This window comes from Osmerus mordax, chromosome 21, assembly GCF_038355195.1.
Source record: "Osmerus mordax isolate fOsmMor3 chromosome 21, fOsmMor3.pri, whole genome shotgun sequence".
Taxonomy (NCBI): Eukaryota; Metazoa; Chordata; class Actinopteri; order Osmeriformes; family Osmeridae; genus Osmerus; species Osmerus mordax.
The window spans coordinates 12,421,930-12,448,122 of NC_090070.1; the positions used below are offsets into that span (position 1 = coordinate 12,421,930).

Below are 26,193 nucleotides of genomic sequence, written 5' to 3' on the forward strand. Positions count from 1 at the left end.
CTTAATGCTGCACACTCTTACCTGGTGAGTCACCTTAATGCTGCACACTCTTACCTGGTGAGTCACCTTAATGCTGCACACTCTTACCTGGTGGGTCACCTTCATGGTGCACACTCTTACCTGGTGGGTCACCTTAATGCTGCACACTCTTACCTGGTGGGTCACCTTCATGGTGCACACTCTTACCTGGTGGGTCACCTTAATGGTGCACACTCTTACCTGGTGAGTCACCTTAATGCTGCACACTCTTACCTGGTGGGTCACCTTAATGCTGCACACTCTTACCTGGTGGGTCACCTTAATGGTGCACACTCTTACCTGGTGAGTCACCTTAATGCTGCACACTCTTACCTGGTGGGTCACCTTCATGGTGCACACTCTTACCTGGTGGGTCACCAGGACTCCAGGACATAGAGATGATCCTGACAGAAGTGAACGGGGCTCATTCACTCTCTATGGAGGTGGAGCACGTTACACTGCTGTGATACCAGAGACAGTGCATGGTCACGCCCCATGTGTGCACAGGGACCAAGCAAAACTCACACATTCGATTAATAACTTGATTCAATTTCCTGCTATAATTAAAATGTGTTGTTCTCGTAAATGACCATGAAATGTAGTAGCCCCCTCAATCTGCGCTCTGATTGAACGACTGCCCTCGACTCAGTTTACCTGAGTTCACTAGAAGGAAAAGAATGCAACAACACTCATCTAGCAAGTTTCTGTGCCAAGTGCACATCACATAACTCTTGCATTCCTATTGTATGATTGTCTCTCATTTCCAGTCATGCAAGTTATTTGATCTGCTAATCGGATCCCAGCAGTAGCGTGACCATGTGGGGGCTTTAGGTTGATGGTTCATCTGACAGGTTCACAGTAGATTGCCACCAAACAATGCAGCGACACTAGCCACGGTGGTTTCTATGCCAAACGAACAATGCATAACTTTCAAATTCTCAATGCATGAGTATCTATTATTTACTGGAACAAGCAAGTGACTTCTGCTGTGCCCTGCCAGTCACGCTATGGACAACAGAAACTTTTCACCAGTTCACTAAAGGGCACGAAGGGTACATGCAGTCTGTTCCATAGAAAACATGGAACTAATGCAGATCATGCTAATGCAGATAATGCTAATGCAGCTAATGCTAGCAGTAATTAGCATTTTACTGTGAGCACGTACAGCCACCCAGTGGAACTTTTTAGATCGGTTCCAATGTTCCTGTGGGGGATTTTCTAGAGAGAATGGAAGCACAGAGGCATGACAGACAGTATGACATATATACAATTAAGAAATATAACATGTTTTCCTTTACAGACATTCGTTAGCCGATGGGTTACTAGGCGCAATTGCTTTTGTAAAGTGGCACGTTGAATTCAGAGCACCCCTACTGACCCATCGCAAGTCAACATGTGCACTGGGATACCTGACGAGGAAAACGGGATAGAAGATTAAAAAAAAGAAAATTAAGCGCCGGGCTACTTCATGCAAAATTGCAGGTGGCCAATTAGCATTAATAGAACATGTGTGTCCATTTCCAGTTCAACAAAGTAGACAGCAATGAATCAACCCACAGCTCTGACGAGAAATGGAAGTAATACTGTAATCCCGTGCCACACCAAACAGTACAACAAAGCTAGTCAAGCGGGTTTCTATGCCAACGCTGCATTACTGTCTCTATTAATGTCTCTCATTTACTGGAAGTGTCAGACTCCTCCCTGTTGATGCCACGGCTGCACCCATCGACTCTTGAGCTCCAGTCCAACATTCCACACACTTGAACGATGCAACAGCACATCAATCAAATCAAACAAAATAAGCAATGCTATCGTTTCTCATTATTGTAACCAGCTTAAGTTATCTGATGCTTTATCCGACAGCTTCCGGGTACGCACACACACAAACACACACTAACAACCATGCACACAAACGCACTAACAACCCAGAACACACACACACACACACACCGACACACACCCCTACTCGATGTGAGTGCCACTCCCATGAATGTGAAAGTTACTCAGTGTTCACTTGGCACAAGAACCTGCTTGGCTAGATTTGTTGCATTGTTTGGTGGCATGACACTAAAGCATGACCCTTATCCCTTATAGCCTACACACTGAGAAAAGCTGGATGAATACTTTCACTTTAAAAATAAAATTAATAGAATTGTTGTACAGTTTTTGCTTTGAGTTATGTCTCAAGACTTTCATACGACAGGAAAGTATACAGCAGTATAAATATTCAGCCATGCGTGATAATTATTAATAATATAATATTATTAAGGACAGCCTTTTCTTGTTTGTTAATACTTTGCTTGTCTTTTGCCTAGACATATGATTTGATCAACTCTGGGAATCAGTCTAAGATCCCAGGGCTGTTGTTAGCCCAATGAGTGAAGCTTTCTGTATATCAGACAAGTTCTGTTTATTAAATTACAAGTCACGTGTCAGGAACCCGAAAAAACATTTAAACCTTAGGAATATTTTCTAAGATGGCAGTGCAGTGTTACAAGTACATTTTCATCAGGTTGCAGGATAATACAGAAATCTTCCAAAGGTTACACAGTCAATGAAACATCCCAGTTTACATTAGACAGGAGAGATTATGTCGTGGTCACCATGATTATGGCTACATGTTGTTTTTCCAGAAATCAGTTCTGAGGGAGAAGTGACATCATCAGCCCACTCTAGACTCTGGTCCCTGAAAGGTCAGAGGTCAGACACAAACACATTCTTACTTTAGAGACCTTCACTGTGACATCATCATGATTGACAGATCGGGAGGCGGGGCTGAAGCCCATACTCACAGGTGATTGGTCCGATGGTCAGGGGCTTGAGGGACTCAGAGACAGAGCGGGCCGTCCTTCTAGAGCACACCTGTAGAGAGAGACCGGAGAGAACGGAGAAAGTTAAGAAAAAAATCTCAAAGGGAATTGGAGAGTGAGAGAGAGATTTTAAGTACAAGAGAGACGAGAGGCAGAGAGGCCAGACACAGAGACACCAGAGGCAGAGAGACCAGAGGGAGAGAGACCAGAGGCAGAGAGACCAGAGGCAGAGAGACCAGAGAGTCAGAGAGGGCAGGGAGGAGGGTGGGAGGACTCACAGGAGAGCAGGAGGAGCTCCTCTGGTCACACAGGTTGAGGCTGCAGTGCAGGTAGACGTCCCTGTAGTCCCCCTGGAACAGGAACAGAAGCGCAGAGAAGCGAGCCTGGAGGGACAAGCCACTCTCCTCCACGGTCACCTGGTGACGGTCGGTAGGACACCTGTAGGAGGAGAGAGAGAGAGGGAGGGGGAAAATAAACACAAATCTCTCTTCAGCTGATTTTACACACACACAAACACACATGTCAATATTCAGGGTCACATACTTGTGCTGGATGAGGAGGTATTTCAGGAGGTCATTAGGATCAGGGGAGTGGGTGGCGTAGCAGTCCTCCAGAACGACCACAAAGCGTCCAATCTCCGTCTCCTCAACAGACACGCCCACATGCAGGACGGAGCCCAGGGGCAGAGTGACCGGGCCTGCTGGGTAAGGAGCTGTGTAGCTGGAGTTGGGGAACAGGGACATGGAGGCCCTGGCCTTGGGACCCCTGCCTGACAGCCTGACAAGATAGGATGGAACCACAAAACAACAGGGTCAAAGTATTGTGTGTGTGATGTCAGTGTGTGTGTGTGATGTCAATGTGTGTGTGTGTTGTGAGTGTGTGTGATGTCAGTGTGTGTGTTGTCAGTGTGTTTGTGTTTGATGTCAGTGTGTGTGTGTGTGTGTTGTGAGTGTGTGTGATGTCAGTGTGTGTGTGTTGTCAGTGTGTGTGTGTTGTGAGTGTGTGTGATGTCAGTGTGTGTGTGTTGTCAGTGTGTTTGTGTGTGATGTCAGTGTGTGCGTGTTTGTTGTCAGTGTGTGTGTGTGATGTCAGTGTGTGCGTGTTTGTTGTCAGTGTGTGTGTGTTTTGTCAGTGTGTGTGTGTGTGTGTGTGTTAACCTACACCAGGTAAGGTCTGATGGTCACGTCCAGGTCGTTCTCTAACGGACATTCAGGAAAATTGATTAGTAAAAAGTTGAATTTGTTTATAAGAATTAGTTGAAATATCAGTATTTGATATAATTAGCAGTAATATTTACTATATACACTCAAAAAGGAAATACATTAACAACAAATAAGTGAATGATTTAATAAAACGTAAATTAACGAGTACTGGAAGTATATGTGAGTTAGTCAGTGCATGGACATCCGAGAGAAAACTTGGATATAGGGGATTAATCCTTTTAAATATTATTTTCCTTATACCCTATGATTTTGGTTGACAAGAGACTTTGAGACATACATTGCTAGGCATTAATCCATTCACACTCACCCTCGCAAAGCACCCCTGCATCGTCTCCATGACCACAGTTGTGTGCGCCGAAGGGCAGATGGCTGCAGTTGGTCAGGGACGACTCTAACCCCGAACACCTGACATCGTCCAGCCAGATGGGCCCACTGCCCAGGGAGAATCTGGCACTGGTGAGGGTAGACAGGGCATAGCCACAGCCCAGCTGCCTACACACCACCTGAGCATGGCTCAGGTCCCAGATGTCGTCACACACCGTCCCCCACTGGCCCTGGTGGTAGATCTCCACTCTGCCAGAGCAGGTACTGTAGCCCTCAGCCAGACGTAACTCGCCCTCCACTTCTGAAGGGGTGGTGGGTGTGGAGGTGATGGGAGGAGAGGTGGGTGTGGAAATGATGGGAGGAGAGGTGGGTGTGGAGGTGATGGGAGGAGAGGTGGGTGTGGAAGTGATGGGAAGAGAGGTGGGTGTGGAGGTGATGGGAAGAGAGGTAGGTGTGGAAGAGATGGGAAGAGAGGTGGGTGTGGAGGTGATGGGAGGAGAGGTGGGTGTGGAAGTGATGGGAAGATAGGTGGGTGTGGAGGTGATGGGAGGAGAGGTGGGTGTAGAGGTGATGGGAGGAGAGGTGGGTGTGGAGGAGATGGGAAGAGAGGTGGGTGTGGAGGTGATGGGAAGAGAGGTGGGTGTGGAGGTGATGGGAGGAGAGGAGGGTGTGGAGGTCTTGGGAGGAGAGGTGGGTGTGGAGGTGATGGGAGAAGAGGTGGGTGTGGAGGTGTTGGGAGGAGAGGTGGGAGTGGAGATGGGAGGAGAGGTGGCTGTGGAGGTGATGGGAAGAGAGGTGGGTTTGGAGGTGATGGGAGGAGAGGTGTGTGTGGAGATGATGGGAGGAGAAGTGGCTGTGGAGGTGATTGGAGGAGAGGTGGGTGTGGAGGTGATTGGAGGAGAGGTGGGTGTGGAGGTGATGGGAGGAGAGGTGGGTGTGGAAGTGATGGGAAGAGAGGTGGGTGTGGAGGTGATGGGAAGAGAGGTGGGTGTGGAGGTGATGGGAGGAGAGGTGGGTGTAGAGGTGATGGGAGGAGAGGTGGGTGTGGAAGGGATGGGAGGAGAGGTGGGTGTGGAGGTGATGGGAGGAGAGGTGGGTGTGGAAGTGATGGGAAGAGAGGTGGGTGTGGAGGTGATGGGAGGAGAGGTGGGTGTAGAGGTGATGGGAGGAGAGGTGGGTGTGGAGGGGATGGGAGGAGAGGTGGGTGTGGAGGTCTTGGGAGGAGAGTTGGGTGTGGAGATGTTGGGAAGAGAGGTGGGTGTGGAGGTCTTTGGAGGAGAGGTGGCTGTGGAGGTGATGGGAAGAGAGGTGGCTGTGGAGGTGATGGGAGGAGAGGTGGGTGTGGAGGAGATGGGAAGAGAGGTGGGGGTGGAGGTGATGGGAAGAGAGGTGGGGGTGGAGGTGATGGGAAGAGAGGTGGGTGTGGATGTGATGGGAGGAGAGGTGGGAGTGAAGATGGGAGGAGAGGTGGGGGTGGAGGTGATGGGAGGAGAGGAGGGTGTGGAGGTTATGGGAGGAGAGGTGGGTGTGGAGGTCTTGGGAGGAGAGGTGGGTGTGGAGGTGATGGGAGGAGAGGTGGGTGTGGAGGTTAAGGGAGAAGAGGTGGGTGTGGAGGTGATGGGAAGAGAGGTAGGTGTGGAAGAGATGGGAAGAGAGGTGGGTGTGGAGGTGATGGGAGGTGAGGTGGGTGTAGAGGTGATGGGAGGAGAGGTGGGTGTGGAGGGGATGGGAGGAGAGGTGGGTGTGGAGGTCTTGGGAGGAGAGTTGGGTGTGGAGGTCTTTGGAGGAGAGGTGGCTGTGGAGGTGATGGGAGGAGAGGTGGGTGTGGAGGAGATGGGAAGAGAGGTGGGGGTGGAGGTGATGGGAAGAGAGGTGGGGGTGGAGGTGATGGGAAGAGAGGTGGGTGTGGATGTGATGGGAGGAGAGGTGGGAGTGAAGATGGGAGGAGAGGTGGGTGTGGAGGTGATGGGAAGAGAGGTGGGTGTGGAGGTGATGGGAGGAGAGGAGGGTGTGGAGGTTATGGGAGGAGAGGTGGGTGTGGAGGTCTTGGGAGGAGTGGTGGGTGTGGAGGTGATGGGAGGAGAGGTGGGTGTGGAAGTTAAGGGAGAAGAGGTGGGTGTGGAGGTGTTGGGAGGAGAGGTGGGTGTGGAGGTCTTGGGAGGAGAGGTGGGTGTGGAGGTGATGGGAGGAGAGGTGGGTGTGGAGGTTAAGGGAGAAGAGGTGGGTGTGGAGGTGTTGGGAGGAGAGGTGGCAGTGGAGATGGGAGGAGAGGTGGCTGTGGAGGTGATGGGAAGAGAGGTGGGTTTGGAGGTGATGGGAGGAGAGGTGTGTGTGGAGATGATGGGAGGAGAGGTGGCTGTGGAGGTGATTGGAGGAGAGGTGGGTGTGGAGGTGATGGGAGGAGAGGTGGGTGTGGAAGTGATGGGAAGAGAGGTGGGTGTGGAGGTGATGGGAGGAGAGGTGGGTGTAGAGGTGATGGGAGGAGAGGTGGGTGTGGAGGGGATGGGAGGAGAGGTGGGTGTGGAGGTCTTGGGAGGAGAGTTGGGTGTGGAGATGATGGGAAGAGAGGTGGGTGTGGAGGTCTTTGGAGGAGAGGTGGCTGTGGAGGTGATGGGAGGAGAGGTGGGTGTGGAGGAGATGGGAAGAGAGGTGGGGGTGGAGGTCTTTGGAGGAGAGGTGGGTGTGGAGGTGATGGGAGGAGAGGTGGGTGTGGAGGTGATGGGAAGAGAGGTGGGTGTGGATGTGATGGGAGGAGAGGTGGGTGTGGAGGTCTTTCGAGGAGAGGTGGCTGTGGAGGTGATGGGAAGAGAGGTGGCTGTGGAGGTGATGGGAAGAGAGGTGGGTGTGGAGTTGATGGGAGGAGAGGTGGGTGTGGAGGTGATGGGAGGAGAGGTGGGTGTGGAAGTGATGGGAGGAGAGGTGGGTGTGGAGGTGATGGGAGGAGAAGTGGGTGTGGAGGTGTTGGGAGGAGAGGTGGGTGTGGAGGGGATGGGAGGAGAGGTGGGTGTGGAGGTCTTGGGAGGAGAGTTGGGTGTGGAGATGATGGGAGGAGAGGTGGCTGTGGAGGTGATGGGAGGAGAGGTGGCTGTGGAGGTGATGGGAAGAGAGGTGGCTATGGATGTGATGCGAAGAGAGGTGGGTGTGGAGGAGATGGGAGGAGAGCTGGGTGTGGAGGTGATGGGAAGAGAGGTGGGTGTGGAGGTGATGGGAGGAGAGCTGGGTGTGGAGGTGATGGGAGGAGAGCTGGGTGTGGAGGTGATGGGAGGAGAGCTGGGTGTGGAGGAGATGGGAGGAGATGTGGGTGTGGAGGTGTTGGGAGGAGAGGTGGGTGTGGAGGTCTTTGGAGGAGAGGTGGGTGTGGAGGTCTTTGGAGGAGAGCTGGGTTTGGAGGTGATGGGAGGAGAGTTGAGTGTCGAGGAGATGGGAGGAGAAGTGGCTGTGGAGGTGATGGGAGGAGAGGTGGGTGTGGAGGTGATGGGAGGAGAGGTGGGTGTGGAGGTGATGGGAGGAGAGGTGGGTGTGGAGGTGATGGGAGGAGAAGTGGCTGTGGAGGTGATGGGAGGAGAGGTGGGTGTGGAGGTGTTGGGAGGAGAGGTGGCTGTGGAGGTGATGGGAAGAGAGGTGGCTGTGGAGGTGATGGGAGGAGAGGTGGGTGTGGAGGAGATGGGAAGAGAGGTGGGGGTGGAGGTGATGGGAAGAGAGGTGGGTGTGGATGTGATGGGAGGAGAGGTGGGTGTGGAGGTATTTCGAGGAGAGGTGGCTATGGAGGTGATGGGAAGAGAGGTGGCTGTGGAGGTGATGGGAAGAGAGGTGGCTGTGGAGGTGATGGGAGGAGAGGTGGGTGTGGAGGTGATGGGAGGAGAGGTGGGTGTGGAGGTCTTGGGAGGAGAGGTGGATGTGGAGGTGATGGGAGGAGAGGTGGGTGTGGAAGTGATGGGAGGAGAGGTGGGTGTGGAGGTGATGGGAGGAGAAGTGGGTGTGGAGGTGTTGGGAGGAGAGGTGGGTGTGGAGGGGATGGGAGGAGAGGTGGGTGTGGAGGTCTTGGGAGGAGAGTTGGGTGTGGAGATGATGGGAGGAGAGGTGGCTGTGGAGGTGATGGGAAGAGAGGTGGCTTTGGATGTGATGCGAAGAGAGGTGGGTGTGGAGGAGATGGGAGGAGAGCTGGGTGTGGAGGTGATGGGAAGAGAGGTGGGTGTGGAGGTGATGGGAGGAGAGCTGGGTGTGGAGGTGATGGGAGGAGAAGTGGCTGTGGAGGTGATGGGAGGAGAGGTGGGTGTGGAGGTGATGGGAAGAGAGGTGGGTGTGGAGGTGATGGGAGGAGAGGTGGGTGTGGAGGTGATGGGAGGAGAGGTGGGTGTGGAGGTGTTGGGAGGAGAGGTGGGTGTGGAGGGGATGGGAGGAGAGGTGGGTGTGGAGGTCTTGGGAGGAGAGTTGGGTGTGGAGGTTATGGGAGGAGAGGTGGGTGTGGAGGTGTTGGGAGGAGAGCTGGGTGTGGAGAGGATGGAAGGAGAGGTGGCTGTGGAGGTCTTGGGAGGAGAGTTGGCTGTGGAGGTGGGTGTGGAGGTGATAGGAGGAGAGGTGGGTGTGGATGTGATGGGAGGAGAGGTGGGTGTGTTGGTGATGGGAGGAGAGGTGGGTGTGTTGGTGATGGGAGTAGAGGTGGGTGTGGAGGTCTTGGGAGGAGAGTTGGGTGTGGAGGGGATGGGAGGAGAGGTGGGTGTGGAGGTCTTGGGAGGAGAGTTGGGTGTGGAGATGATGGGAGGAGAGGTGGCTGTGGAGGTGATGGGAAGAGAGGTGGCTGTGGATGTGATGCGAAGAGAGGTGGGTGTGGAGGAGATGGGAGGAGAGCTGGGTGTGGAGGTGATGGGAAGAGAGGTGGGTGTGGAGGTGATGGGAGGAGAGCTGGGTGTGGAGGTGATGGGAGGAGAAGTGGCTGTGGAGGTGATGGGAGGAGAGGTGGGTGTGGAGGTGATGGGAAGAGAGGTGGGTGTGGAGGTGATGGGAGGAGAGGTGGGTGTGGAGGTGATGGGAGGAGAGGTGGGTGTGGAGGTGTTGGGAGGAGAGGTGGGTGTGGAGGGGATGGGAGGAGAGGTGGGTGTGGAGGTCTTGGGAGGAGAGTTGGGTGTGGAGGTTATGGGAGGAAAGGTGGGTGTGGAGGTGTTGGGAGGAGAGCTGGGTGTGGAGAGGATGGAAGGAGAGGTGGCTGTGGAGGTCTTGGGAGGAGAGTTGGCTGTGGAGGTGGGTGTGGAGGTGATAGGAGGAGAGGTGGGTGTGGATGTGATGGGAGGAGAGGTGGGTGTGTTGGTGATGGGAGTAGAGGTGGGTGTGGAGGTCTTGGGAGGAGAGTTGGGTGTGGAGGTTATGGGAGGAGAGGTGGGTGTGGAGGTGATGGGAGGAGAGGTGGGTGTGGAGGTGGGTGTGGATGTGATGGGAGGAGAGGTGGGTGTGTTGGTGATGGGAGGAGAGGTGGGTGTGGATGTGATGGGAGTAGAGGTGGGTGTGGAGGTCTTGGGAGGAGAGTTGGGTGTGGAGGTTATGGGAGGAGAGGTGGGTGTGGAGGTTATGGGAGGAGAGGTGGGTGTGGAGGTGATGGGAGGAGAGGTGGGTGTGGATGTGATGGGAGTAGAGGTGGGTGTGGAGGTGGGTGTGGAAATAATGGGAGGAGAGGTGGGTGTGGATGTGATGGGAGTAGAGGTGGGTGTGGAGGTGGGTGTGGAGATAATGGGAGGAGAGGTGGGTGTGGAGGTGATGGGAGGAGAGTTGGGTGTGGACGTGATGGGAGGAGAGGTGGGTGTGGAGGTGGGTGTGGAAGTAATGGGAGGAGAGGTGGGTGTGGAGGTGATGGGAGGAGAGGTGGGTGTGGACGTGATGGGAGGAGAGGTGGGTGTGGAGGTGATGGGAAGAGAGGTGGGTGTGGAGGTGATGGGAGGAGAGGTGGGTGTGGACGTGAGGGGAGGAGAGGTTGGTGTGAAGGTGATGGGAGGAGAGGTGGGTGTGGAGGTGATGGGAGGAGAGGTGGGTGTAGAGGTGATGGGAGGAGAGGTGGGTGTGGAGGTGATGGGAGGAGAGGTGGGTGTGGACGTGATGGGAGGAGAGGTGGGTGTGGAGGTGGGTGTGGAGGTAATGAGAGGAGAGGTGGGTGTGGAGGTGATGAGATGTGAGGTGGGTGTGGAGGTGGGTCTGGAGGTGATGAGAGGAGAGGTGGGTGTGGAGGTGATGGGAGGAGAGGTGGGTGTGGAGGTGATGGGAGGAGAGGTGGGTGTGGAGGTGATGGGAGGAGAGGTGGGTGTGAAGGTGATGGGAGGAGAGGTGGGTGTGGAGGAGATGGGAGGAGAGCTGGGTGTGGAGGTGATGGGAGGAGAGGTGGGTTTGGAGGTGATGGGAGGAGAGGTGGGTGTGGAGGATATGGGAGGAGAGGTGGGTGTGGAGTTGATGAGAGAAGAGGTGGGTGTGGAGGTGATGGGAGGAGAGGTGGGTGTGGAGGTGGGTGTGGTAGTGATGGGAGGAGAGGTGGGTGTGGAGGTGATGGGAGGAGAGGTGGGTGTGGTGGTGATGGGAGGATAGGTGGGTGTGGAGATAATGGGAGGAGAGGTGGGTGTGGAGGTGATAAGAGGAGAGGTGGGTGTGGAGGTGGGTGTGTAGGTGATGGGAGGAGAGGTGGGTGTGTTGGTGATAGGAGGAGAGGTGGGTGTGGAGGTGATGAGAGGAGAGGTGGGTTTGGAGGTGTTGTGAGGAGAGGTGGGTGTGGAGGTGGGTGTGGAGGTGATGGGAGGAGAGGTGGGTGTGGAGGTGGGTGTGGTGGAGGTGGGAGGAGAGGTGGGTGTGGAGGTGTTGTGAGGAGAGGTGGGTGTGGAGGTGTTGGGAGGAGAAGTGGGCGTGGAGGTGTTCTGAGGAGAGGTGGGTGTAGAGGTGGGTGTGGAGGTGATTGGAGGAGAAGTGGGTGTAGAGGTGAAGGGAGGAGAGGAGGGTCTGGAGGTGATGAGAGGAGAGGTGGGTGTGGAGGTGATGGGAGGAGAGGTGGGTGTGGAGGTGATGAGAGGAGAGGTGGGTGCGGAGGTGGGTGTGGAGGTGGCTATGGAGGTGATGGGAGGAGAGGTGTGTGTGGAGGTGATGGGAGGAGAGGTGGGTGTGGAGGTGATTGGAGGAGAGGTGGGTGTGGAGGTGATGGGAGGAGAGGTGGGTATGGAGGTGATGGGAGGAGAGGTGGGTGTGGAGGTGATGAGAGGAGAGGTGGGTGTGGAGGTGATGGGAGGAGAGGTGGGTATGGAGGTGATGGGAGGAGAGGTGGGTGTGGAGGTGATGAGAGGAGAGGTGGGTGTGGAGGTGGGTGTGAAGGAGATGGGAGGAGAGGTGGGTTTGGAGGTGATGGGAGGAGAGGTGGGTATGGAGGAGATGGGAGGAGAGGTGGGTGTGGAGGAGATGGTAGGAGAGGTTGGTGTGAAGGAGATGGGAGGAGAGGTGGGTTTGGAGGTGATGGGAGGAGAGGTGGGTGTGGAGGAGATGGGAGGAGAGGTGGGTGTGGAGTTGATGAGAGAAGAGGTGGGTGTGGAGCTGGATTTAAAGGTGGTGGAGTAATTGTTGGGTCTGGGGGTGGAGGTGAAGGTGAAGGTGGGGGTATAAGTGCTGGGTATGGAGGTAGAGGTGGCAGGATAAGTGACCACTTGAATAACTGGGGGAGAAATTTACCAACATGGGCATACAGTTTTATGTTAATTCAAAACATAAAAGGACAACTAACATCATAAATGTAAACTTCCAAAAATATATGAAAATGTAAAGATAATAAAGTAAAGCTACTAACTAGGGACATTTAAGAAGGAATCTTTTTTGAGTTGCAAAATGTTTGAATATATCCATACATAATTTTTTAACAAGTGAACACTTTTTGAATTAAATCATTAAACCAACTTGTCAACAATCAGACACTGGTTCCTACTCACCCTCACAGACGACCCCAGCGTCTTCACCATGACTACAGTCATGGGAGCCGAAGCCCCGATGGCTGCAGTCTATCAGCAAGGACTCCGATCCAGAGCACCTGACATCGTCCATCCAGATGGGCCCGCTGCCCTGGCCGAAGCTGGCCCTGGTGGGGGCAGAGAGGGCTTGGCCACAGCCCAGCTGTCTGCACACCACCTGGGCATGGCTCAGACTCCAGATGTCGTCACACACTGTCCCCCACTGGCCCCGGTGGTAGATCTCCACTCTGCCAGCGCAGGCACTGTTCCCCCCAGCCAGACGCACATCCGCTTCCCTGGGGGTGGAGTTGGAGGGCTCCAGGGTGGGGGTGACGGGGTCACTGTTGCCAGTAGTGGGAGATGTTGTTGTGAAGATGGAGACCACTTGGCCCACTAGGGAAAAAGATGACATACGCCTGTTTAAGGAGCTGTGTGTACAGTGTTGATACTGAATGAATAACAAAGGAATTCATCAATAAAAGTGTGAAAGTAAATAAATAACGAAAATAAGGAAAAATATAAATACCTCAAATGTTTCCAACCACACCCTTAGTTGAAGACATTGGTCCCTCAACATTCATCCATTCACACTCACCCTCACAGACCACCCCTGCGTCTTCATGATGGGTACAGTTGTGGGGTCCGAAGCCCTGGTGACGGCAATCCATCAGGGAGGACTCCCACCCCGAGCACCCCACGCCGTCCAGCCAGATGGGCCCGCTGCCCTCGCTGAAGCTGGACCTGGTGGGGGCAGATAGGGCACGGCCACAGCCCAGCTGTCTGCACACCACCTGGGCATGGCTCAGACCCCAGTTGTGATGACACACCGTCCCCCACTGGTCCTGGTGGTAGATCTCCACTCTGCCAGAGCAGGCGTTGTCAGGGTAACCGTTGATCAATCTCAGGGGAACACTGGCTGTAACAGGAGACACGATCCTGACTCATAGGTAGTTGCATTGAGAGGAATACATTGAAATTGCGTGTGAAAAGCTTCCTTTTTGCTTATTCATGGTTAATTACAATTCTGACACTCAAATCACAAAAAACCTTGATTGCTAAACATTCACTCATTCACACTCACCCTCACAGACGACCCCGGCATCTTCACCGTGCCAGCAGTTGTGGGCGCCGAAGACTTGGTGGTGGCACTCTGCCAGGGAGGACTCCGACCCTGAGCACGACACATCGTCCAGCCAGATGGGCCCACGGCCCTGGCCAAACTTACCATGGGTGATGGGAAACACCGCGTGGCCACAGCCCAGCTGCCTGCACACCACCTGGGCGTCCGACAACTCCCAGAAGTCATCACACACCGTTCCCCACAGGCCCTGGTGATAGATCTCCACTCTGCCAGAGCAGGCGTTGTCAGGGTAACCGTTGACCAATCTCAGAGCAGAATCTGCTGTAATTACAGATGTACCATATGATCCTAGCTTTCACAGAGTCATAGAAATTTTGTTTTTAGTAGCCTTTCATAATTTAATATGATAACAATAATTTAATATCTTGAATACACCAAGATAATTCTGTCTGTCCGGGAACACATTGTTTATTATCTTGCAGGAACACACACTTGTACATGACACTACTTTGGGTATTGTATGTGGATATTAATGTGGATACATTGATCAAACAGGGAGCCTATAATGACAACTGTCTCGTCACTGCACAGCCTACCTGAGGTGACCCCGCCAACAGCCTGTATGGACAGGAACAACAGCAAACCCTCTGACATCATCATTGTGCGCCACATCCTTCAGATCAGACATTAACCTGACAGGAAGCCTTGCGTTAATGCATATTGATTTGATATTGATATTACGAATTCCATTATAGATGTATAATGTGTTAATTAAATTGAATAAAGATCTTGAAAAAAAACAGGAAACATTAAGAACACCAGGACAGACACACTCTGATTGGCTGAAGTATATATCAGGCAACTGCATAAAACTACACTTTTTGCTCAGCACCGGCGTTAGGAGTGGGTTCAGCCCACACAAATGTGCGTCTTACATTTACATTTAGTCATTTAGCAGATGCTCTTATCCAGAGCGACTTACAGTAAGTACAGGGACATTCCCCCGAGGCAAGTAGGGTGAAGTGCCTTGCCCAAGGACACAACGTCAGTTGGCATGACCGGGAATCGAACTGGCAACCTTCGGATTACTAACCCGATTCCCTCACCGCTCAGCCATCTGACTCCCACGTCTTGCCCACGCAATATAGGCCTGGCCTATATTGGCCAATATAGGCCAGGCCTATATTGCCGAAGCACAGGCTATAACTAGGTTATATGGACAGCTCAGAGTCTCTTATCGAGTAGTAGGCTAGGCCTACAACATCATTAGTTCTAAAACACAGATACATTCCACAATTTCATCCCGACCTCACATGTAAAAGCTGATTGTTGAGACTGGACCTTAATACATTTTTGTTAAATAACCCAACTTAGTTTGTTCATACCTTTTGTAGTCCCTTTTGTTGTTTCAGCAGTCAGTAAGTGTTTCTGACGATTCATTGCGTTGCACTCCTTTGCAATGATTGAGCTAGAAGTGTCAAAGTAATTTATGGTAAGTATCATCTAGCCGAAACATAACATTTCTTTAAATTTGTTAGGGAATCTCATTCGCTTCCACCGTAAATGGGGTAGCCTGAGCTTTGATTCCTTTGTTTCATATTTTCAATATTCGTTTTGGCTGCGCGGAATTGGGTTGAAATTGATTCCATGGAGAGCTGTGCGCCAACTCTGCAGGGTCATTGCTTGGGTGTTTATATTTAACATGTTTATTTTTTGCATCCTATAACTCAGAGGTTTTGGGTCTATGTCTGACTGAAAATGTAGTTTATATCGAGTTTATTTAACTGTAGAATAATAATAACAATAGCCTAATAATAATAATAATAACGGCTATTAATAGGCTGATAATGAACTCCAACAAACACATTCTCCATCTAGTCAACTATTTACACATTTCTCTATGTGACTGTAGCATAACATTACACCAGAAAACGATACAAGCATGACATGGTTTATTTAAGGAATACCATCATACCAATCGCGATTAAGGTTTTTTTTAACCCTTGTGCTGCCTTCGGGTCACATGACCCAAAGGTTCATAACGAACCACCGTTGTGTTTACCCAATTTTACCTAATACAAAAACAAATAAAAATAATTTTTCTTTTAACCATTGCAATGTGGGGGGTCTGAGACAGCCCGACAGTTAAAAGAAAATGCTTCACTTTGTTTTTGTAGGAGGTAAATTTGTCGCAATACGACGGTGGGTCACAATGACTGATGGGTCAGAATGACCCGAAGATAACACAAGGGTTAAGAAAAGAAAAAGCTTGATAAATTTTGCATAGCTTGCTAAATTAACTAGCTACCTAGCAAGTTTATGCATATCCTAGCCTTCTGCCATAGACATATTATTATTACTAAATAATCATATTATTAACATATATGTTACCCTATAGGCCTACAGTTGAGGTAGGGGAGACTGGGGTTGGTTGGCACACTTCACTGTATGCCATATTTCTCTGGCATCATTTATGTTAGAATATTCTAACCAGCAGCAAATGAAACGTTATGGTCTAAGCTATAATTAAATATGTTTAAATGTACACAAATATGTTTTTAAAATGTGGTGATTTGTGATTAAAGTCATGTTGTGCATTTGTGATGGGGCTGGTTGGCACACAATATGGGTTTGGTTGGCACAATGTTAACATGCTAGAGTTACACAAAATGAAGCAAGCAATAGAAACAATTTGAACATTTAATAGTATATTTTAAGCAATTCATCATTTAATAACATGTTTTATGCAATTCATTATAAGGAATGTATATTTGAACCCTAAGCCTATCCCTAATCCTCAGGATTAGGGAAAAAGAATGAAGACCGAAATGTTGACAACAATGTTCTTATTAGACAACATTTAAAGGGACAGTAACCACAACAGGAGCCGAACAGTAGCCCTACTAGTAGCCCTCCTCTACCGTCACACTTTTTTAATTAAATGCTTATATCTTCAAAATCACTGTGCCAACCAACCCCACTCAAATTTAACCCAACTTTGTGATGAGGGATGTTAGCCGGCTACCATCCCTCATTACAGACTTGCACATTTTAAATGAAAATGTAACTGATTCCTATGTCTATTAACTACACGTAACACATTTCCAATATCTTTATCTGACAACGTTTTATAATACATTTAGTCCACAGACCACTTTTAACTTTTGATACCATAAAAGTGAAGTGTTACCCTCACCAACGCGCGACAGCGCCCAATCGAATAAATAAAAAGAATCGTCTCCGTTTTAGCCGTTATCACAGGTCTAAATGTTGGTATAGCTTTCAGGGCTCTCAAGTCTCACGCATTTCAACCAGATAACATGCACGCTTTCACGCAACACCTTGTATTTCTCTCCCACGCTGAGAAGTAGGGCTCCCAAGGGAGATCTTGTCCCGCTGTATACAATTAATGGACGAGGCGCCGGTGTTGGCAAACGGAGGTACATTTTCTGCCGAGTTGAGAGCTGTCTCGTCTCGAGATAAACCCACTACCAGCCAATCAGAAACACCAGCACCCCGAACACACATTCGTAGCCTACTTACATGTCATCTACTTGGTCTCGCGGCTTCCGAGCGAAAAGAATACTGACAACCCAGGATGCCTGTTCATGTATGCACGTGGGCGTGTCTTCTGTGAGATACACCTGTTGTTCTCGCGGGTGTTTATTGCAGAGTGCGTACACATGCGTTGCTTCCGTCAAGTATCAATTTATTCTGTCTATGGAGTGACATGTCCATGTCACCCTTTGTAAAATAAAAATAAACTAACAAATGAAAAACGGACTTCGAGTACATCTCACCGATTGGCACAACATCAGCCGCTGCAAGAGAACACAGCCTGCCGGTTGCTTTCGCACTAAGCCCTGCTACACTAGCCATCCTCCCGGCTAGATAAGACAGAAGTCCTGGCGGAGTCAGACTACCAGGCCAGTGCCATAAACTCGCGCTAAACCCCAAGTGATAGTCTTTAAGGTTTGACCAATTAGAGCTAATCCCGTCAGTGTTTCCAATTTAAAAAATTATATTTAAATTTCCCATTTAGATTCAGCAACTTTTCAGACTACCATGGCAACTTTTATTTGCTGCCAGGGTTGAAATAAGCACATATTTGCTTCCACACAAAATAAATAAATAAACAAATCGTGAGTGAGTAAAGACGGGGACGTTTTTTTTACTTTGGAGCATTGGGTGTTTTCAGAATTTCACAAACTAGTTAGCAACTTAATGTTTCATGTTTACTAAATTGATTAAAGACTGCCATCTAGTGTAAACATTTAGATTCGCAGTTTAGTAGAAAGAAATGTTGTTCGGACAGATCTTGAATATTGATACTGACACAACATAAAAACAGTATCAGTTGCTAATTGGTATTTTTCTACATGGTGGACCATAGGTACATTTACTGATAATTATTAACTGTATGCTGGATTTTTAAACAGTTGTATCGGCATCACCGTGGAGGACTGTTGTAAAATATGGTCAACAATTCCTGTATTAAAATACAGTTTTATTTCTTTATTTAAATATATATCAATTAATTAGAGACAGACTCCAGCAGGCCTTGATCATTTCAGGGAAAAGATCCTTGCTTTGGTTCCAGATACATGATGAAGATAAAGGAAAAGTATTGGGTTTATTTAGTATACTTATTTCCCAGTGTTCCAACTGTTCCCACATATAAAATTACTACTTAAAAAGTGCAAATCTTCAGTAACCAACCCACTATATAAAGCTTTATATTATAGCGACTATATAAGAGAGTTATTTATATGCAGGTATTCTGTCATAATTTCCATTTTATGGGATTTTTTTTTCAAAAGACAGGAGACGAGAGAGCCTGAGCTGGTTGCCATAGGGATGGTCATGAAGCCGTTCTGAGGGAGGTGTGACTTCATCAGCTCACTCCAGACTCTGGGCCCCTGGAGGTCAGAGGTCAGGGACAAACACAGTGTTACCAGGGAGACCATTACTATGACAACATCAGGAGTCATCATGGCTGTGGTTTGAACTCACAGAGGATTGGTCCGATGGTGACGGGCTGGAGGGGTACGAGTTCGTCGACATAGCGGACAGACCTTCCTGAACACATCTGTGGAGAGACACCAGAGAGTCAGAGAGACCAGAGAGTCAGAGACACCAGAGAGTCAGAGAGACCAGAGAGACCAGGGAGTCAGAGATACCAGAGAGTCAGAGAGACCAGAGAGTCAGAGAGACCAGAGAGACCAGAGAAACCAGAGAGTCAGAGAGACCAGAGAGACCAGAGAGTCAGAGAGACCAGGGAGTCAGAGAGGGAGAGAGAATGTGAAGGTCCAGAGAGTCAACTGTCAGAGAGACCAGAAAATGAGTAAAGAAAGTCAGGAAGACCAGGAAGGAGGGTTGGAGGACTCACAGGAGAGCAGGAGGAGCTCCTCTGGTCACACAGGTTGAGGCTGCAGTGCAGGTAGACGTCCCTGTAGTCCCCCTGGAACAGGAACAGCAGCGCAGAGAAGCGAGCCTGGAGGGACAAGCCACTCTCCTCCACGATCACCTGGCGACCGTTGGCGGGACACCTGGAGGAACAGGGGGGTTAGACAAACATACACATTCACACACGTCAATATCGAGGGTCACATACTTGTGCTGGATGAGGAAGTATTTCAGGAGGTCATCAGGATCAGGGGAGTGGGTGGCGTAACAGTCCTCCAGAACGACCACAAACTGTTCAATCTCCGTCTCCTCAACAGACACGGCCACATGCAGGACGGAGCCCAGGGGCAGAGTGACCGGGCCTGCTGCGTAAGGAGCTGTGTAGCTGGAGTTGGGGAACAGGGACATGGAGGCCCTGGCCTTGGGACCCCTGCCTGACAGCCTGACAAGATAGGATGGAACCAGAAAACAACAGGGTCAAAATAGTGTATATGTGTGTGTGTGTGTGATGTCTGTGTGTGAGTGTGAGTGTGTGTGATTGTATGTGTGTGTGTTAACCTACACCAGGTATGGTCTGATCAAATCCAGGCCAGTCTCTAAAGGAATACATTTAGAAAGATTTAAAGAGTAAAAAGGTGAAAGCATTAGTCTTATGAATTAAATAAATCAAATGAGTAATATATTTACCAAAAAAAGTAAAAAGATGATGAATTAATTCAGGTGAAATGAAAGACCAAAAACATTTACATTTCGATTTTATTCATTTCATTTTACAAAATATATTTATATATAAATATACAGTATGTGAGCTTGTCAGTGCATGAACAACTGAAGGAATGCTTCAGTAAATGATTGAATAAATCATTTAAAATCATTATGAAATATTTGATGGAAAGGTACATTGCTAAGCATGAATCCATTCACACTCACCCTCGCAAAGCACCCCTGCATCGTCTCCATGACCACAGTTGTGTGCGCCGAAGGGCAGATGGCTGCAGTTGGTCAGGGACAATTCTAACCCCGAACACCTGACATCTTCCAGCCAGATGGGTCTGCTGCCCAGGGAAAATCTGGGACTGGTGAGGGTAGACAGGGCATTGCCACAGCCCAGCTGTCTACACACCACCTGAGCATGACTCAGACTCCAGATGTCGTCACACACCGTCCCCCACTGGCCCTGGTGGTAGATCTCCACTCTGCCAGAGCAGGTACTGTAGCCCTCAGCCAGACGTAACTCCCCCTCCACTCCTGAGGGTGTGGAGGTGATGGGAGGAGAGGTGGGTGTGGAGGTGATGGGAGGAGAGGTGGGTGTGGAGGTGATGGGAGGAGAGGTGGGTGTGGAGGTGATGGGAGGAGAGGTGGGTGTGGAGGTGGGTGTGGAGGTGATAGGAGGAGAGGTGGGTGTGTTGGTGATGGGAGGAGAGGTGGGTGTGGAGGTGTGTGTGTTGGTGATGGGAGGAGAGGTGGGTGTGGAGGTGATGAGAGGAGAGGTGGGTGTGGAGGTGGGTGTGGAGGTGATAGGAGGAGAGGTGGGTGTGTTGGTGATGGGAGGAGAGGTGGGTGTGGAGGTGATGAGAGGAGAGGTGGGTGTGGAGGTGGGTGTGGAGGTGATATGGGGAGAGGTGGGTGTGGAGGTGATGGGAGGAGAGGTGGGTGTGGAGGTGATGGGAGGAGAGGTGGGTGTGGAGGTGATGGGAGGAGAGGTGGGTGTGTTGGTGATGGGAGGAGAGGTAGGTGTGGAGGTGATGGGAAGAGAGGTGGGTGTGGATGTGATGGGAGTAGAGGTGGGTGTGGAGGTGGGTGTGGAGGTAATGGGAGGAGAGGTGGGTGTGGAGGTGATGGGAGGAGAGGTGGGTGTGGACGTGATGGGAGGAGAGGTGGGTGTGGAGGTGGGTGTGGAGGTAATGGGAGGAGAGGTGGGTGTGGAGGTGATGAGATGAGAGGTGGGTGTGGAGGTGGGTGTGGAGGTGATGGGAGGAGAGGTGGGTGTGGAGGTGATGGGAGGAGAGGTGGGTGTGAAGGTGATGGGAGGAGAGGTGGGTGTGGAAGTGATGGGAGGAGAGGTGGGTGTGGAGGTGATGAGAGGAGAGGTGGGTGTGGAGGTGGGTGTGGAGGTGATAGGAGGAGAGGTGGGTGTGTTGGTGATGGGAGGAGAGGTGGGTGTGGAGGTGATGAGAGGAGAGGTGAGTGTGGAGGTGGGTGTGGAGGTGATATGAGGAGAGGTGGGTGTGGAGGTGATGGGAGGAGAGGTGGGTGTGGAGGTGATGGGAGGAGAGGTGGGTGTGGAGGTGATGGGAGGAGAGGTGGGTGTGGAGGTGGGTGTGTTGGTGATGGGAGGAGAGGTAGGTGTGGAGGTGATGGGAAGAGAGGTGGGTGTGGATGTGATGGGAGTAGAGGTGGGTGTGGAGGTGGGTGTGGAGGTAATGGGAGGAGAGGTGGGTGTGGAGGTGATGGGAGAAGAGGTGGGTGTGGACGTGATGGGAGGAGAGGTGGGTGTGGAGGTGGGTGTGGAGGTAATGGGAGGAGAGGTGGGTGTGGAGGTGATGAGATGAGAGGTGGGTGTGGAGGTGGGTGTGGAGGTGATGGGAGGAGAGGTGGGTGTGGAGGTGATGGGAGGAGAGGTGGGTGTGGATGTGATGGGAGTAGAGGTGGGTGTGGAGGTGGGTGTGGAAATAATGGGAGGAGAGGTGGGTGTGGATGTGATGGGAGTAGAGGTGGGTGTGGAGGTGGGTGTGGAGATAATGGGAGGAGAGGTGGGTGTGGAGGTGATGGGAGGAGAGTTGGGTGTGGACGTGATGGGAGGAGAGGTGGGTGTGGAGGTGGGTGTGGAAGTAATGGGAGGAGAGGTGGGTGTGGAGGTGATGGGAGGAGAGGTGGGTGTGGACGTGATGGGAGGAGAGGTGGGTGTGGAGGTGATCGGAGAAGAGGTGGGTGTGGAGGTGATGGGAGGAGAGGTGGGTGTGGACGTGAGGGGAGGAGAGGTGGGTGTGAAGGTGATGGGAGGAGAGGTGGGTGTGGAGGTGATGGGAGGAGAGGTGGGTGTAGAGGTGATGGGAGGAGAGGTGGGTGTGGAGGTGATGGGAGGAGAGGTGGGTGTGGACGTGATGGGAGGAGAGGTGGGTGTGGAGGTGGGTGTGGAGGTAATGAGAGGAGAGGTGGGTGTGGAGGTGATGAGATGTGAGGTGGGTGTGGAGGTGGGTCTGGAGGTGATGAGAGGAGAGGTGGGTGTGGAGGTGATGGGAGGAGAGGTGGGTGTGGAGGTGATGGGAGGAGAGGTGGGTGTGGAGGTGATGGGAGGAGAGGTGGGTGTGAAGGTGATGGGAGGAGAGGTGGGTGTGGAGGAGATGGGAGGAGAGCTGGGTGTGGAGGTGATGGGAGGAGAGGTGGGTTTGGAGGTGATGGGAGGAGAGGTGGGTGTGGAGGAGATGGGAGGAGAGGTGGGTGTGGAGTTGATGAGAGAAGAGGTGGGTGTGGAGGTGATGGGAGGAGAGGTGGGTGTGGAGGTGGGTGTGGTAGTGATGGGAGGAGAGGTGGGTGTGGAGGTGATGGGAGGAGAGGTGGGTGTGGTGGTGATGGGAGGATAGGTGGGTGTGGAGATAATGGGAGGAGAGGTGGGTGTGGAGGTGATAAGAGGAGAGGTGGGTGTGGAGGTGGGTGTGTAGGTGATGGGAGGAGAGGTGGGTGTGTTGGTGATAGGAGGAGAGGTGGGTGTGGAGGTGATGAGAGGAGAGGTGGGTTTGGAGGTGTTGTGAGGAGAGGTGGGTGTGGAGGTGGGTGTGGAGGTGATGGGAGGAGAGGTGGGTGTGGAGGTGGGTGTGGTGGAGGTGGGAGGAGAGGTGGGTGTGGAGGTGTTGTGAGGAGAGGTGGGTGTGGAGGTGTTGGGAGGAGAAGTGGGCGTGGAGGTGTTCTGAGGAGAGGTGGGTGTGGAGGTGGGTGTGGAGGTGATTGGAGGAGAAGTGGGTGTAGAGGTGAAGGGAGGAGAGGATGGTCTGGAGGTGATGAGAGGAGAGGTGGGTGTGGAGGTGATGGGAGGAGAGGTGGGTGTGGAGGTGATGAGAGGAGAGGTGGGTGCGGAGGTGGGTGTGGAGGTGGCTATGGAGGTGATGGGAGGAGAGGTGTGTGTGGAGGTGATGGGAGGAGAGGTGGGTGTGGAGGTGATTGGAGGAGAGGTGGGTGTGGAGGTGATGGGAGGAGAGGTGGGTATGGAGGTGATGGGAGGAGAGGTGGGTGTGGAGGTGATGAGAGGAGAGGTGGGTGTGGAGGTGATGGGAGGAGAGGTGGGTATGGAGGTGATGGGAGGAGAGGTGGGTGTGGAGGTGATGAGAGGAGAGGTGGGTGTGGAGGTGGGTGTGAAGGAGATGGGAGGAGAGGTGGGTTTGGAGGTGATGGGAGGAGAGGTGGGTATGGAGGAGATGGGAGGAGAGGTGGGTGTGGAGGAGATGGTAGGAGAGGTTGGTGTGAAGGAGATGGGAGGAGAGGTGGGTTTGGAGGTGATGGGAGGAGAGGTGGGTGTGGAGGAGATGGGAGGAGAGGTGGGTGTGGAGTTGATGAGAGAAGAGGTGGGTGTGGAGCTGGATTTAAAGGTGGTGGAGTAATTGTTGGGTCTGGGGGTGGAGGTGAAGGTGAAGGTGGGGGTATAAGTGCTGGGTATGGAGGTAGAGGTGGCAGGATAAGTGACCACTTGAATAACTGGGGGAGAAATTTACCAACATGGGCATACAGTTTTATGTTAATTCAAAACATAAAAGGACAACTAACATCATAAATGTAAACTTCCAAAAATATATGAAAATGTAAAGATAATAAAGTAAAGCTACTAACTAGGGACATTTAAGAAGGAATCTTTTTTGAGTTGCAAAATGTTTGAATATATCCATACATAATTTTTTAACAAGTGAACACTTTTTGAATTAAATCATTAAACCAACTTGTCAACAATCAGACACTGGTTCCTACTCACCCTCACAGACGATTCCAGCGTCTTCACCATGACTACAGTCATGGGAGCCGAAGCCCCGATGGCTGCAGTCTATCAGCAAGGACTCCGACCCAGAGCACCTGACATCGTCCATCCAGATGGGCCCGCTGCCCTGGCCGAAGCTGGCCCTGGTGGGGGCAGAGAGGGCTTGGCCACAGCCCAGCTGTCTGCACACCACCTGGGCATGGCTCAGACTCCAGATGTCGTCACACACCGTCCCCCACTGGCCCCGGTGATAGATCTCCACTCTGCCAGCGCAGGAACTGTTCCCCCCAGCCAGACGCACATCCGCTTCCCTGGCGGTGGAGTTGGAGGGCTCCAGGGTGGGGGTGTTGGGGTCACTGTCATCAGGGGTGGGAGACGGTGTGAAGATGGAGACCACTTGGCCCACTAGGGAAAAAGATGAGATACGCCTGTTTAAGGAGCTGTGTGTACAGTGTTAATACTGAACGAATAACAAAGGAATTCATCAATAAAAGTGTGAAAGTAAATTAATACATGAGTGAACAAAACACAAACGAAAATAATTAAAAGAATAAATCAACCTCAAAAGGGAATTAGTGAGAGTGATTGAACAATGTTGGTATACGTGAGTAAATGTGTTCAAAAGGGAATTATAGATGGAAATGAATGAATGAATGAATGAATAACAGTAATCTATGAATCCAACAACTTGTGTGGTGTTTTGTCAAATGTTTCTAAACACACCCTTAGTTGAAGACATTGGTCCCTCAACATTCATCCATTCACACTCACCCTCACAGACCACCCCTGCGTCTTCATGATGGGTACAGTTGTGGGGTCCGAAGCCCTGGTGACGGCAATCCATCAGGGAGGACTCCCACCCCGAGCACCCCACGCCGTCCAGCCAGATGGGCCCGCTGCCCTCGCTGAAGCTGGACCTGGTGGGGGCAGATAGGGCACGGCCACAGCCCAGCTGTCTGCACACCACCTGGGCATCCTGCAGGTCCCAGTTGTGATCACACACCGTCCCCCACTGGCCCTGGTGGTAGATCTCCACTCTGCCAGAGCAGGCGTTGTCAGGGTAACCGTTGACCAATCTCAGGGGAACACTGGCTATAACAGGAGACACGATCCTGACTCATAGGTGGTTGCATTGAGAAGAATAAATTGAAATTACGTGTGAAAGCTTCCTTTTTGCTGAAAGATTGTATTCATGAATAATTAATTAAATTGATGAATGAACTTTAAATGAATACTTAAATGTTCAATTAGGGAGTATAGGGTGACATACAATTAGTACATTTGAATGCAAAACACTGAGTAAACATGAAAAATGAAAAAACGATCACAAACATTTGTATAATACTGAATAAAGATGGAATTAATGAACGCATGAATTGTAACTTTAGCGTTTAATCACACATTTGTTACCTTGTCCTTATTTCCTTGGCTCAAATTACTAAAACCTTGATCACTAAACATTCACTCATTCACACTCACCCTCACAGACGACCCCGGCATCTTCACCGTGCCAGCAGTTGTGGGCGCCGAAGACTTGGTGGCTGCACTCTGCCAGGGAGGACTCTGACCCTGAGCACCTGACGTTGTCCAGCCAGATCGCCCCGTTGCCAAGGCCAAATCTAGCATTGGTGATGGGAAACACGGCGTGGCCACAGCCCAGCTGTCTACACACTACCTGGGCCTCCTGTAGACCCCAGTAGTCGTCACACACCGTCCCCCACTGGTCCAGGTGGTACACCTCCACTCTGCCAGAGCAGGCGTTGTCAGGGTAACCGTTGACCAATCTCAGAGTAGAATTAGCTGTAATGACAGACCAAACCTGACTTGTGGGTAGTTGTTTACTTGGTATGTTCCTAGATCTCACACGGTCGTCGAAATACAGTTTTTGGCTTTGACCTTTCATGCATCATTTTGAATGAATCAACTCTAAGAGAGTCTGAGACTGTTCGGTCATTTCCCCCCGCATGACACTTATTTACTAAGAGCCTTGGGGAAGTGTTTTAATGTGGACACACTGCAGTGTAATACAAAACAGAAACCTAGAAACAGAGACAACTGTCTCGTCACTGCACAGCCTACCTGAGGTGACTCCGCCGACAGCCTGTATGGACAGGAACAACAGCAAACCCTCTGACATCATCATTGTGCGCCACATCCTTCTGATCTGACTTTGACCTGACAGGAAGCCCTGAGAAAAAAAGTATGAGAGAAACATTAGGACTAAGTGTCTGCAGTTATCTGCCAACCGCACAAACACATTGTCTGTTGGTTATAGAATGGCAGGGCACAATCATTTTTCAGTTCCCATAGTCAGTCACAATTGTTGCAAACTTGAATGCTAAATAGGGTTGTAATATCGTTTGTCCATTTCGGATGTCAGAAACATATTAAGTGAAATGCTTGGTTTCCG

The 26,193-nt window shown here is 51.1% G+C and overlaps 1 protein-coding gene across 1 annotated transcript; it reads right to left on the reverse strand.

Moving 5' to 3' along the window:
• Window positions 1-2,411: 2,411 nt before the first annotated feature.
• Window positions 2,412-25,926, reverse strand: LOC136964970 (deleted in malignant brain tumors 1 protein-like). The gene is given in 19 exon segments (XM_067258948.1): window positions 2,412-2,704; window positions 2,811-2,880; window positions 3,107-3,266; window positions 3,372-3,605; window positions 3,990-4,026; window positions 4,359-4,952; window positions 12,316-12,726; window positions 12,929-13,327; window positions 13,415-13,735; window positions 14,011-14,087; window positions 18,318-18,333; window positions 18,428-18,503; window positions 18,804-18,963; window positions 19,029-19,254; window positions 19,751-20,068; window positions 23,781-24,094; window positions 24,551-24,875; window positions 25,263-25,583; window positions 25,863-25,926. Coding segments are annotated over 19 exon segments (4,137 nt in total). The 3' UTR covers window positions 2,412-2,690.
• Window positions 25,927-26,193: the final 267 nt, after the last annotated feature.